Source organism: Lactuca virosa, chromosome 3 (assembly GCF_052849685.1).
Source record: "Lactuca virosa cultivar CGN04683 chromosome 3, Lactuca_virosa_CGN04683_v6, whole genome shotgun sequence".
Lineage (NCBI taxonomy): Eukaryota > Viridiplantae > Streptophyta > Magnoliopsida > Asterales > Asteraceae > Lactuca > Lactuca virosa.
The window spans coordinates 280286378-280299220 of NC_136428.1; the positions used below are offsets into that span (position 1 = coordinate 280286378).

Below are 12843 nucleotides of genomic sequence, written 5' to 3' on the forward strand. Positions count from 1 at the left end.
AGGATGGTGGGTTATTGATACATGGTGGATAATTAGCATAGAAATCTGATTGTCATTAGTATATATGCATGGATATATGATGGTTAATTGTATGGGAGTTTGTGGGGTAAAAGTGAGGTGTCACATTTTAAATTGATTAACTCTTTTTCTTTTTTTTTTGTCTAAACCCAAATCCGATTTCATTAGCTTGAGAGAGGGTTTTCGGTTTTTAGGGTGGCCGAAAACACCTCTCCATGAGGTTTTCGGTCCTTATGATATGGGTTTTCGGTTTCACTATGGCCCAAATAGAAGAGTTTTTGGTTTTTAGGTGTGTATGGGCTTTTGGACTTGATTTGGGCCAATAAAGGGGTTTTCAGTCCAATAAAGCCCAAAGGAAAAGGGTTTTTGGTCTAGGGTATTTGGGCCGAGAATTCTAAGCAAAGGACCAAAAATAGATTTGGTTTAGCTATTGGATCAAACTTGGGCCTACAAGAGACTATTACAGCTTGACTCTAAGTGTATGCATGCATGTACGTATAACATTGCCATTTTTTTAAATTTTAATGGCTTACTGCAATAAGGTTACATAGAGGGATTGTAGGTACATGAATCACATTCTCAACCCTAAATTTGCCAGTTGTGACAGTCTGTGATTATGTCTTCTAATGGGAATCTCAAGCATCAGAATTTGAGTAGTCAGTTGGGAAATTAAGTGGGACAGATTCAGCAATGGTTCCGTATGGGCGATCTGCAGCGAGTCAGACCATCTCGAGACTTCAGGTCTCAGTATGAATAGTTATGGTTACTTTTCAAGGGATTATTTTCAGGAAGTGAAAGGATTCATTCATTTACGGTTTAGGGAGCCCTGCGGGGGTTGGTTTCAGTTGCCTTGGGCGAATGATGGGGTATGTTCGAGGTTGTGGCTGTGTTGCTCAGGTTGTCTAGCATGTCGGAAATGGTAAGGAATAATTTTGAGGACGAAATCTAATTTAAGTGGGGAAGAGTTGTAACACCCTGTTTCAGACCGTTTCCATTTCGGGGTGGTAATCAAGGACTGGGTATTAGCGGGCTTAGGATCCTTGAAGAAGTTAGTTTTTGGCTCATTTGGAAGTGGATGATGTATATTGGATGATTCGGGTATTCGGTTTGTGTTTTGGAGTTAAAGGGCTTTTCGGTAAATTGTCAGTTCGGCCTTCTATGGAATATGGATGTTTGTTCGGGATATGGTAAGGCGGGTACGAGTTGATTAAAGCATAAAGCTTCTCGTTACCTTTTCACAGATATATGGATCGTCGAAATCGGATGTGTATCGAAGAAGTTATGGTCTTTGGAAGGAGTAGGGTTTGAAGGGAAGTCCGAGTACGCGGGGCGTACCTGGCAAGTACGCAGGGCGTATAGGTGTGAAGGGTGGTACACAAGGCGTAGTTCAGGGTACACGTAGCATACTACGAAGGTTCTATCGGGGGTGTGGAACCTCGTACGTTGGGCGTACGAGGTGTACGCGGGGCATACGAGGGATAAAAGAAAACCCTAATATTTGGTATTGGAACCTATGTAAACACATTTATTCCTAAAGGTTGGCCTCTTTACCAGCCTCCAAGTCCTCAAAACCCTAGAAATCGATCTTTAACCTTCATGATGCTATTTTGAGCACATGGTGTTCATTCTTGGTGTGTTCGGTCCATTTCCAAGAAGATGAAGTTTGGTGCAAGGATGGGGATCAAGGAAGAGCTTATGGATTTGGATTTTGGGCTTCATTTCCAGTATGTTTGAGGTAAAAAGCTATGAACTAGATCATGGATGTCTTAGATCTAGCATGTGTGATTTTTTGGTTCATTTTGGTACCATTTATGAGATCTCATGAGTTTATATCGTTTCTGAAGCTTAAAGTTGCCACTCCTGGTGTTATTTAGGTCCTTGAGTCATAAAGTTGCAATTTTTGAGGTCTAGATGCATTCATACATGAAATAGGGCATTCTCATAGAAGTAGTATGTTATATTTTGAGTTTGGGTTCATTTAGGGCATGCAAAGTCACCAAGTCAGTGACTTTATGGGTCTAGACATTGATTAGAACTCAGATCTGTGGTTTGGACCTTTGTGCTAAGCATTAAGTGCTTGATGGCAAAAGTTGGCTTAATAGAGGAGTATGTTGGGCTAAACAGTAATTACTGGTTTTTTACATTTTTTTTAGTTCTTTGTAATTTTGGAAAACGAAAAATTTTCATTTTTAGTGAAAAAATTTTAAAAATTTGTTGAACTAAACGCTTTTTCAAAATTCTCATTTTTTTGGAAACATTTTTCAAAAAAATGATCCATTTTTCTATAACAAAGCGCACCCTTAGGCTTTCGGGTGAGTTTCCTGTGTTGATTAGCTTCTTCTTAGGATGATTGAACAGGGTGTTGTTGAGAGGGGTTGTTGGAAAGGATTTTGTTGAAGGGAAATTGACTTATTAGGATAATTACTTTTTCGTTTTGTTCACATGTGGGTAACTTTTTTTTTTGTACACATCTAGGTTACGAACTTTTTGGAAGTGTTCATATATGACCATTGTGACCGACTGTAGCAGTTTACATCCAGTCATAATGGTCATATGTGAACACTTCCATCAAGTTTAATACCAAGATGTGTACAAAAAATAAAAGTTACCCAGTTGTGAACAACACAAAAAAATAATTACCATGATAAGTCAAATTCTTTTTTTGTTTTTTTATTTATTTTACCTTCTAATTTTGATTTAGTATATAAAATTTAACCTAAATAGTAAATAGTTTTAAAACCACACCATTTTGGTAAATATGTTTTTAAAATACATTACTTTGAAAAAAAAACAAAAAAAAATAAAATAAAATAAAAAATAAACTTTAGATTTCACTCGGAAAAAACTCAGTCGTTTTAGAAAATTTTATTGTTTAAGATATTGAATATAAAAGTTAAAATTTACTAGAAACTAAAAGGACCAAAGATGCAGACCAATAACTTGAAGAAATAATATGAAGAAGAACATCATCTTCAATCAAGTTTGCTCTATGTATTATAGGAATTTAAAATACAAAAATAGAAGTAGTTTTATATACATCGATATTATTGCTCTTGTCATATATATATATATATATATATATATATATATATATATATATATATATATATATATATATATATATATATATATATAGGGGAGGGTTAATGCAAAAATGCAAATAATTTGCGAAAACAAGAAAACAAGAAAAACTTATAATATTGTGTCAACTCAACAATATATTTTGAAAAATAATTCATCCAAACTTTGAAATACATGATGATAATCGATAATAGATGAGAAATTTTTTCATATTAGCAAAGTATGATTTTTAACATTTTTATTATGAAAACATGAATTTAAAAATGATTAAGCACGTGAAAAAAAAAATTATTAAAACCGTCTTTAAATCTATATTACCATAACATCATCCAATGTAAACTTACTATCTTTAATTTATTGCTAATAAATTTATTTTTTTATAGTACATGTGTTTGATTTTTATAAGATAAAATATGTTTTCGCGTTTTCGCAAGATATTTATGTTTTCGCATGAACCTACTTCTCTCTCTCTCTCTCTCTCTCTCTCTCTCTCTCTCTATATATATATATATATATATATATATATATATATATATATATATATATATATATATATATATATATATATGGGAAAAGTGAATATACCTTAAAAGGTATATAAGCTTAGGTACTCAAACCCACCATCCAATGACTTTTTTGTATCATATATGCATTGTTATCGTCCAGAGTTCTTAAAATTCAACTTCTAACTTGATATACTTCAAAAAAATTTGAAATTTCACCATTATCTTCTTCTAACATAATTTTTATTTGAAATTATCATATATATATAGCGCGATAGGTATTCGACAAAAAGATGGGATGTAAGAGGAAGATAATGGTGAAATTTCTAAAAATCTTGGAAGTAAATCAAGTTAAAAGTTGAATTTTAAAAACTTTGGACAATTACAATGTATATATGATACAAAAACGACGCGGTATGATGAGTTTGAGTACCTAAGCTTATATAACTTCTAGGGTATATTCATTTCTCTCTCTCTCTCTCTCTCTCTCTCTCTATATATATATATATATATATATATATATATATATATATATATATATATATATATATATATATATATATATATATATATATATATACGGGATGGTTCAAATGAGAACAACAAATAAAGTAAGAACGTGATAACATTATTTTTATGTTATTATTTTATTATTAATTATATATATACAACATTATGTCATTATTTTCATCAATGAATATTTGATCAACCAAACATTAATAGTCACGTTAAAATTTCCTAAATTACTACATATATATGAATTTTATAGTAGAATAATAAAATAAAGGGTAAATTACACGGATGGTCCCTATGGTTTAGGATAATCTGCGTGTTTAGTCCCTAAGAACTTTTTTTAACTCGGACCGTCCCTAAAATTTTAATTTTTTGCTTATTTGGTCCCTATTAACTTAAAAAGACAATTTTACCCTTATAATTTTATTTTTAGAATTATTTTTTATTTAACTGTTGTTTAGAAAAACTATTTAATAAAAAGTCCATGTGGGTCCACCACCAAAACTCACTCCCTTTACGTCTCTCTCTCTCTTGGATGTTCGATCCAATCCCTCACCCTTCTTCTCGGCTGCCTCACTCCTACCTCCTCCTTCCTCACCACGACTTGCATCTCATCATTTATCCCTCCTTCATCTTCAACATCGAGTTGCATCTCCTTCCTCCCTTTCTACTGCCTCTCTCTTTCTTGCTTAAATATGACAGACAAAGCATCGCCGACGGGATCCACAATTATCGGACCATCGGACGCCCTTAAACCCCTGGACCGGCGACCATTCCTAAATTCACCATCGTGAAATCAAAACCCTGGATCGTGGTTTCCAGTGACAATGTTGCAGAAAAGATCTCTCCGCTTATTACCGTCAGCAAGTGAAAGACCACCCACCACCGTCCCTGCTTCAGTCCTCGTCCACCATCACTGGATCCTAGAACCCTTCACCGTCATCATCAATCTCGAGAAAGAAAAAGAAAATGAGAGAAGAAAGTAACCAGAGGCGTCTAAGGTTCGGTGGTTGGAGCGTTGCTGCATTGGGAGAAAGAAAAGAGAATGAGATCTGAAAGCCAGATGGCTCGGTAATGGTGGATTTCGTCGATTGGGTTCATCTGGTTCTAGCTTCTCTCCACTTCCCTCGTTTTCTCCTCTCTCATCTATTAACGAAACTAAATGACAAAAATGTTGTTCTGGGATTTTTTGGATTTGATGGCATAAGGTTTGAAATCTAGAACATTGAATTCATCGATTGGATTGTAATTGATGTTTCATCAGATTTTGTGTGATGTTTTGTGATTTCTATTACATCAGATTTTGTTGTTTTGAATATAGTTTCATCAGATATTGGTTTTGGTTGTGTTTTTTTTTTCACAAAATTGATTAGTAGTTATGAGCTTGGTTATGGATCTTACAAGAAACACCCAAGGATGTGAGCAAGCAGGAAGGTGGCGTTTTGGTCGGAAGATAATGAAACGGAGTTATGGGTGGTTTGTCGGAGAAAACGAGGTTGTGGGTTGTTTACCGGAGAAGAAGGGGGTGGGGGTGGGGTGGGTAAAGTAGTAATGGGTTGGTGGGACCCATCAAATGTTAATATTTAATTAATATCATTTTCACATTTAATTAATATTCATTGATAATTTAAAAAAAATAAAAAGAAATCAGCAAGGGTATATCAATCTTTTTAGAACTAATAGGGACCAAGCGTGCAACAAAAATATAAATCAAGGACGGTCCAAGTTAAAAAAAGTTCTTAGGGACCAAACACGCAGATTACCCTAAACCACAGGGACCATCCGTGTAATTTACCCTAAAATAAAAATGAATATATGAATACTTATACGTTAATATTCACATTATAATTACTATTATATTACACATTAAATTCATAGCAGAATAATAAGATACAAGTAGTGTTCTCACGTTTTCATTTTATTTATTATTCTCATTTAAACTTAAAAACACACACACACACACACATATATATATATATATATATATATATATATATATATATATATATATATATAACAACTCCTAACATGTGACCAATTTAAATGCTCATAAATGGTTATAAATATTGCTTTAAGGAAATTTATCTGAATCTATTAGTATAGCAAACATTATGATTGACTACCTTTGATATTTTTTTTGTAGAGTTCTAGATAACGAAAATTTTGAAAATGTTAAATATGACTATTATGACCGCATTGTCTTTAATTTGATAATTTCCTAAACTATTTTGCTTTGGGAGTCTTACATAAAAATCCATATAAATTTTGGGCCCAAGTCATTAGATAATTACGACTACAAGGCTATATTGAAAAAATATATACTAGAGTTAAACAGTCAAAAAGTAAGGATTTTCTTGCAATTAACCCATGAAGTAAATCCAATGGTGACACATTAGAATACAAATAACACCAACTTTTGCAAGTGAGCTAATCAACAAACCCAAGGTTTCACAGGTAATATTTCAAGAATAACAAGAAATTCAATAATAAATAAAACCAGATATAATAAAAATAATCATTCAAAGTAAAAACAGGACATAAATATTTCATCAAAATTTAATCGCTATCCCAATCTTCATCCATATTTTTTGCTGTTTTCACCTTGCTTTCTGATTTTGAAAATAATTTCGATTCATTATTCCCCTTATTCGTATCTTCTTCATCAGATTCAAACATAACACTTTCCAATTCATCCAACATATCTTCCGAACCAGGGGCATTTTCGTCATTTTCATCAACCTCACTACCACTACCACTACCTTCATCTCTTCCCTTATATCTCCCCGCATTACTAAACTTCCCATTTCTACCCCCCTTCCACCTCTCCACCTTCGGAACATCATACACATACCCAGGGGCATTTTCGTCATTTTCATTTTCATCATCTTCATCATCCTCACTACCACTACCTTCATCTCTTCCCTTAAATCTCCCCACATTACCAAACTTCCCATTTCTACCCTCTTTCCATCTCTCCACCTTCGGAGCACCATACACATAACCAGGGGCATTTTCATCATCCACATCATTCTCACTATCCCCACCCCTCTGTGGGGCCTTTCTACCCATTTCAGGCTTTGTATACCTCCCATCATAATCTTCTCTATACAGATACCTAATCCTATTCACTTCTTCTTTCTCAGCAGCTTCCTCTTCTTCCCACTCTTTATCAGCTGCATCTTCTATCTCTGCTATAAACTTATCAAGCTCCTCTTGATCACTATCTTCTTCACCAGATTCTGATTCTTTAATCATTAAACCATTTAATTCTTTAGGTTTATTATTATCACCATGGAAGACATATGGGCTTCCTTCTCTTTTGTCGATAGCATTGAAAAACGTTGATGCAACTCTCTGTATGCTAGCCATTGCAACTGGATCATCTGGGTTTACATTCATTCTTCTAAGTTGTTGTTCGATTTTCTTTATGTTTAGTTTTTGAGAATCAAGGGCTTGTTCAAATCTTGCTTTGAATAATGCCTGTGTGTGATACCAAAGTAATTATTCAAAAAATGATTTTTTGACCTCTAAATAATCAAAAATCACAAGCAGAAGTAGGTGACTTGAGAGTCTTGAGACACTGTAAACTGAGATAAGTCAAACAGAGTAAAGTCAAACCTTTCTTTTTGTAAGGGTGTTGATAGGTATCAAATTCTTGGGTTGTCTGTAATTTCTTCCACGAAACATGATAATGGTTTTCACGTTATGTATATTCACCACAATGCCACCACTTAATCTTGCAAGCATGGTTGCCATTTCCTTGATCTTTTCTTTGGGGAAATTATCACAGCAAACTTGCACAGTTTCATGGAACTTCCAATGCATATGCATGTTTTGAACCACACCTCCAAACACTCCACGAACACCAACTGGAACATAATTCCTGTTTCTGAAACCAATCTTCTTCAATGCCTGAACTTGTTCAGGTGTCAATAGCTCAGGATCATGTCGTGGTGGTGGCAACTCAGGGAGCTCGTATTTCTTCAGTTTTTGGAGAAGCAACGCTACTTTTTTCTTAGCCTGAAAAATAGACACAAAACTTCTAGGTTGAAAAAAGGAAGCTCTGAATGCAGCGATTGAAGGTTTGATTGATGTATTTTGTAATTGACTAGTGTGGTGGAGATCGGAAGATGGAAACGTACTCTTTTGAGGTTGTAAATGAGGCGTTCTTCATCCGTCATCAGCTTCTTCTGTATCTTCTTAGCTCGCCTGATCTCCCTTAGGGTTTTACCAGACTCTTTCTTCATTCGCATCTCCACTTTACTCCTCATACTCCGACCTTTAGAAGTAGAATACGTCCGATATCCATCGAAGCAATTCCGCGAGCTGATTGAGCTCAGAAATGTCTCGTCTCTAATCACAAAACTAGAATCGATAGCATACCTTGGTGTAATATTGGGGAAACTCGCACCTCTTAACAACTTCACATCCCTGAAACATAAAGAATCAATCAATTAAATCAAATTTGGTTCGATTAAAGTCATTGGATATGCAGAGAGTTATACGCATATACGTACCTGGAGCAATTGGTGATGAAACGGGAGGTGATTGTTTGAAAACAGCGCTTTTGAAGGTTTTTTGTAGCAAACATTGGACGGAGAAGAAAAATAAGGAACTGATTGTTGTGGAAGATGTGAGCTTGCTATAGTTTCGTTTCCATGGCTGATTCTATGATTTGGCTAACAGCATCAATTTTTGATGAATTTTGGGGTTTTTCATCCAGGGTTTTAGCTTCTTCGGCCCCCAAGTGCCTTTGGTGTCTATCGTTGGTTAAATGACGCATATATCCTTTACAAAATATAAATAAATTTAAATGATCAAGTAAATTACAGAAATAATCCATATAACATATAGAAGAAAATCAACTTATTAATGTAATTAATTTTTCGGTGGTTTGTTCTGGGTAGCTAGTTTTTTCCGTATATATCTAAATAACGAACTTTTTTAAAGTGTTCACATATGACCATTACGATCGGTGTAACAGGTTACATCCATTTCTTCTAATAAGGAAAGCCTCGTATCCTGTTTCATTCTGTATTTAGTCAAAAAGATCGGTTCAAAAAAAATTAGTCAAAAAGATACCATATATCATATATATATATATATATATATATATATATATATATATATATATGATATATGGTATCTTTTTGACTAATTTTTTTTGAACCGATCTTTTTGACTAAATACAGAATGAAACAGGATACGAGGCTTTCCTCGTTAGAAGAAATGGATGTAATATATATATATATATATATATATATATATATATATATATATATATATATATAGCTTAGCTTAGTAGATCATGTATGAGTATGAGTATGAGGAAAAAAACAGTCTCTTAGATAGCATAGCATAGCATAGATGATGCAACATCAAAAGTCATAATAATAATTTATAAACATAGATCAATCATGAGGTAGGTACCTTTCCAAGACCAACAGGAACAATAGCAGACTTGTCTTTCTTAAAAAAAAAAAGATATGAGACTTTCAACAAGTTCGTTACCTAGATGTGTAAAAAAAAAGGTTGACTAAATGTGAAGAAAACGAAAATGTAATTACCCTGATAATCAATTTGCATTTTTATTAAGGTGGTCGATCATAATGTTTGCAATATTAATAGATTCAGTTAAATTTTTTTAAAATAATATTTATGACCATTTAAATTGGTCACGACATGAGTAATGTTGTTGATGTAGATAGAAGCTACTTCTATTTTTTGTATTTTAAATTCCTATAATACATGGAGCAAACTTCATTGAAGATGATATTCTTATTTATATTATTGGTCTTCATCTCTGATATTTTTTGTCTTCAGTAATTTTAATTTTTATATTTAATATCTTAAATAATAAAATACTATAAAACGACCATGTGTTTTTTCCCATGTAAAATCTAGAGGTTTTTTTTAAATACCAAAATAATGTATTTTAAAAATATATTTACCAAATGGTGTGGTTTTAAATTTATTTATCATTTAGGTTAAATATTATACCAAATCAAAATAAGAATATAAAATAAAAAAAAAAGAAATTGACTTATAAAGATAATTATCTTTTTGTTTTATCACCACACCACATTATACTGTTGCGATCTGAGGTTTAAGAAATTGGAAAAATGCAACGTCCGAGACCCACACCACATGTATATAAACATTAATAAGCATTTTACAATATTTGTTTGTTAACTAAAAAATTATTTGCTATTGATTTTCTTTTACAAGATTTTCCAAAACTTTACCTAATTAAATTATAATCCATATTATTTTGTTATTAAATAAAAAAAATTCTTAAATTATACGTCAAACTCAATTTTTTATGAAATATAAAAGTCTATTCAATTACCATTCTTGAATTTTACATCAAACTAAACAAATCAAATTAAATTATGAAATTATGAGATTGAATATTCGTAATTACATAATTATTCTTTTTTTATAATTTCTGGGTCAGTAGTAATTTTCATAAGAAAACATAATTAACTCAGATTTTTTTTTGTTACCAAAATCTAAAAATTAACTATTGTCTTTTGTCTCCGATCATTATTCAACAAAAATATATATATCTACTCTAAGAAATAAAGATTTTTTTTTGTTATATGTCACAGTCTAATTCATTTGTCACATGTCATTTTGTGGTTATTTTAAACTAATTTGTTTTCCACATGTTATTTTAAGGTTTTTTTTTTTTGTCCATTTTATTAAATTCCACAACATATTTAATTGTAATAATTGCAATAAACGTAATAATAAATGCATATGAATTCCATTAATTGACTTTCCTTCTAATTTCTAAATTTCTAAATTAAAACCTCATTTCCTTACTTTATTTATATAAATTATTTGTTTAAATTTAAAAAAGTAAAAAAAAAACATTTTAATTTTAATAATTAAATATTTTTTTCTTACAAATTCAAACTTCTCAAATGTTTAGAATTTTATTTTTTAATTTTTCTTTTAAATAAACTCATGTAACACATTGGTCTTACACTTACTATATATATATATATATATATATATATATATATATATATATATATATATATATACTAGAAAAGTTTGAGGCTCGTGCTAAGCACGACCCATGGAAGGTAATTTAGGTACTTGTTTTACCGTTATCTAAAGTATATTGTGCTAATAACCAACAAAGTAAAAGTACAATGCTATAAATGGGTAGATTTTCAATGTATAATGCATGAGGTTTCAGCAACTCCATCTGCAACAAAAAATATGCAACATAGCGATAATCACAAACACCATCGCTTATCAAGATGCATGTATGAAGTTAAAGGGCATGTAGTCGATTTGAAATACAACTTACAATAAAGTCTTAAATAACGGACACAGAGAATAAGCCCAAATTTGTTTACACTTTAACTACAACAAAACTATCAGTACGTACAACTAACAGAAAGAAAAACCAAACAAGAAAATGCACATTTTCCACAGTTGCTTGTGAGTGTTTTGTAGTTCACCATCCTGGGATAACATAAATTTATTATTCATTCTGATAGTTCATGTGAATAATTTATTTACCTCTCGTTTAATAAAAAAAAATCAACTACCGAAAACAATCTTAATAAATATTGAATAACAAGAATGAAATCGTACCGGCTCGAGTGTTAAAAACATTATAACATAGGGTATTATCGTAATTTACCTTTTTTTGTCACCATTGAATTTTTGGTATGAAATAAGCATATGTTGTTCTTGTACGTCCTTTTAAAAAACAAACAAAAGAATATCAAACATTAGGTTTAACCTATACCTAGATTACAAAATAAATTAAAGACATAAAAAAGTTACCAGAGCAATAGTAAAGGTATTTTAGCCGTAATCGACGGAAAAAAAACTCATCTTGGCACTGTAATTCAGGGAAAAGAGAAGGGTGAGAATTATCAGTAAACCCATTGCTCATCTTGGCACTGTAATTCAGGGAAAAGAGAAGGGTGAGAATTTTCAGTAAACCCATTGCCCTACATGTCACATTTGGGCTTGTTGGTCGACATTACTTGCAAAACAAATTCAAGATCTGGTTTAATAAAAAGAGTTGATCAAGATCAATTAACAAAAGATTAAAAAAATTAACTTTATTATACTTTTATGCGAGTATAAAGTAAACTACTTATGTGAGTTGGTGTTGTTCTTTTATCTTCAAGTTGTAGTTGTTTCTGGTTAAGTGGTGAATTCCTTTCAGAAAAATACACAACAATTAATTATATGCTGGTTAATATTAGTGTATAGGTGACAAATTGAGTTTAAATTTATAATGCTAGATGAAGTAAAGTTTTGTCTTACTTTGATAGTTTTATGCATGTGGATTCAAAGGCATTAATTTTTTGATCTATTTTTATTCAAGGGATTTTATACTTTCTTTTCGTCTGAGTCTTTAATAGATGATTATTGGGTATTTGGGTTAAGAACAAGAAATGGATGATCCTTGTGATGCAGGTTGATATACTAAATCTTTTAAGGCACTCTACTTATTGGAAAAGGACCTGTGGAAGGACTGTTTAATCCTAATGCGTTATCCTAATATTTTCAGTTTTTGGATCTACAAAATAATGATATGGCTCTATGTTTAAAAATAAAATTATCTAACTAACTTGTCCTGCTTCTAATTTCCATCTTAGCAAAGGGTGTGTTATATTTTATGACGAAATAGCAATGTAATTTCATTCATTTGTTTATTATAGTACCTTACATTCATTTCCCTTTATTAATT

General features: G+C 31.8%; 1 protein-coding gene across 1 annotated transcript; it reads right to left on the reverse strand.

Annotated features, from left to right (window-relative positions):
* Positions 1–6584: 6584 nt before the first annotated feature.
* LOC145167231 (RNA-binding CRS1 / YhbY (CRM) domain protein) lies at positions 6585–8874 on the reverse strand. The gene is made up of 4 exons (XM_079086361.1): positions 8633–8874; positions 8258–8546; positions 7734–8135; positions 6585–7595 (listed from the first exon to the last, which is right to left on the reverse strand). The coding sequence occupies exons 1-4, from the start codon at positions 8704–8706 to the stop codon at positions 6672–6674; spliced, it is 1689 nt and encodes a 562-aa protein (XP_078942487.1). The 5' UTR covers positions 8707–8874; the 3' UTR covers positions 6585–6671.
* Between the last annotated feature and the right edge of the window lie 3969 nt (positions 8875–12843).

Coding starts and splice junctions, on each gene's coding strand:
- LOC145167231 (XM_079086361.1), bottom strand. CDS start 8,706: ATGTTTGCTACAAAAAACCTTCAAAAGCGCTGTTTTCAAACAATCACC. Junction 8,547..8,632: donor TTCATCACCAATTGCTCCAG/GTACGTATATGC, acceptor TTTATGTTTCAG/GGATGTGAAGTTGTTAAGAG. Junction 8,136..8,257: donor TCATTTACAACCTCAAAAGA/GTACGTTTCCAT, acceptor TCTATTTTTCAG/GCTAAGAAAAAAGTAGCGTT.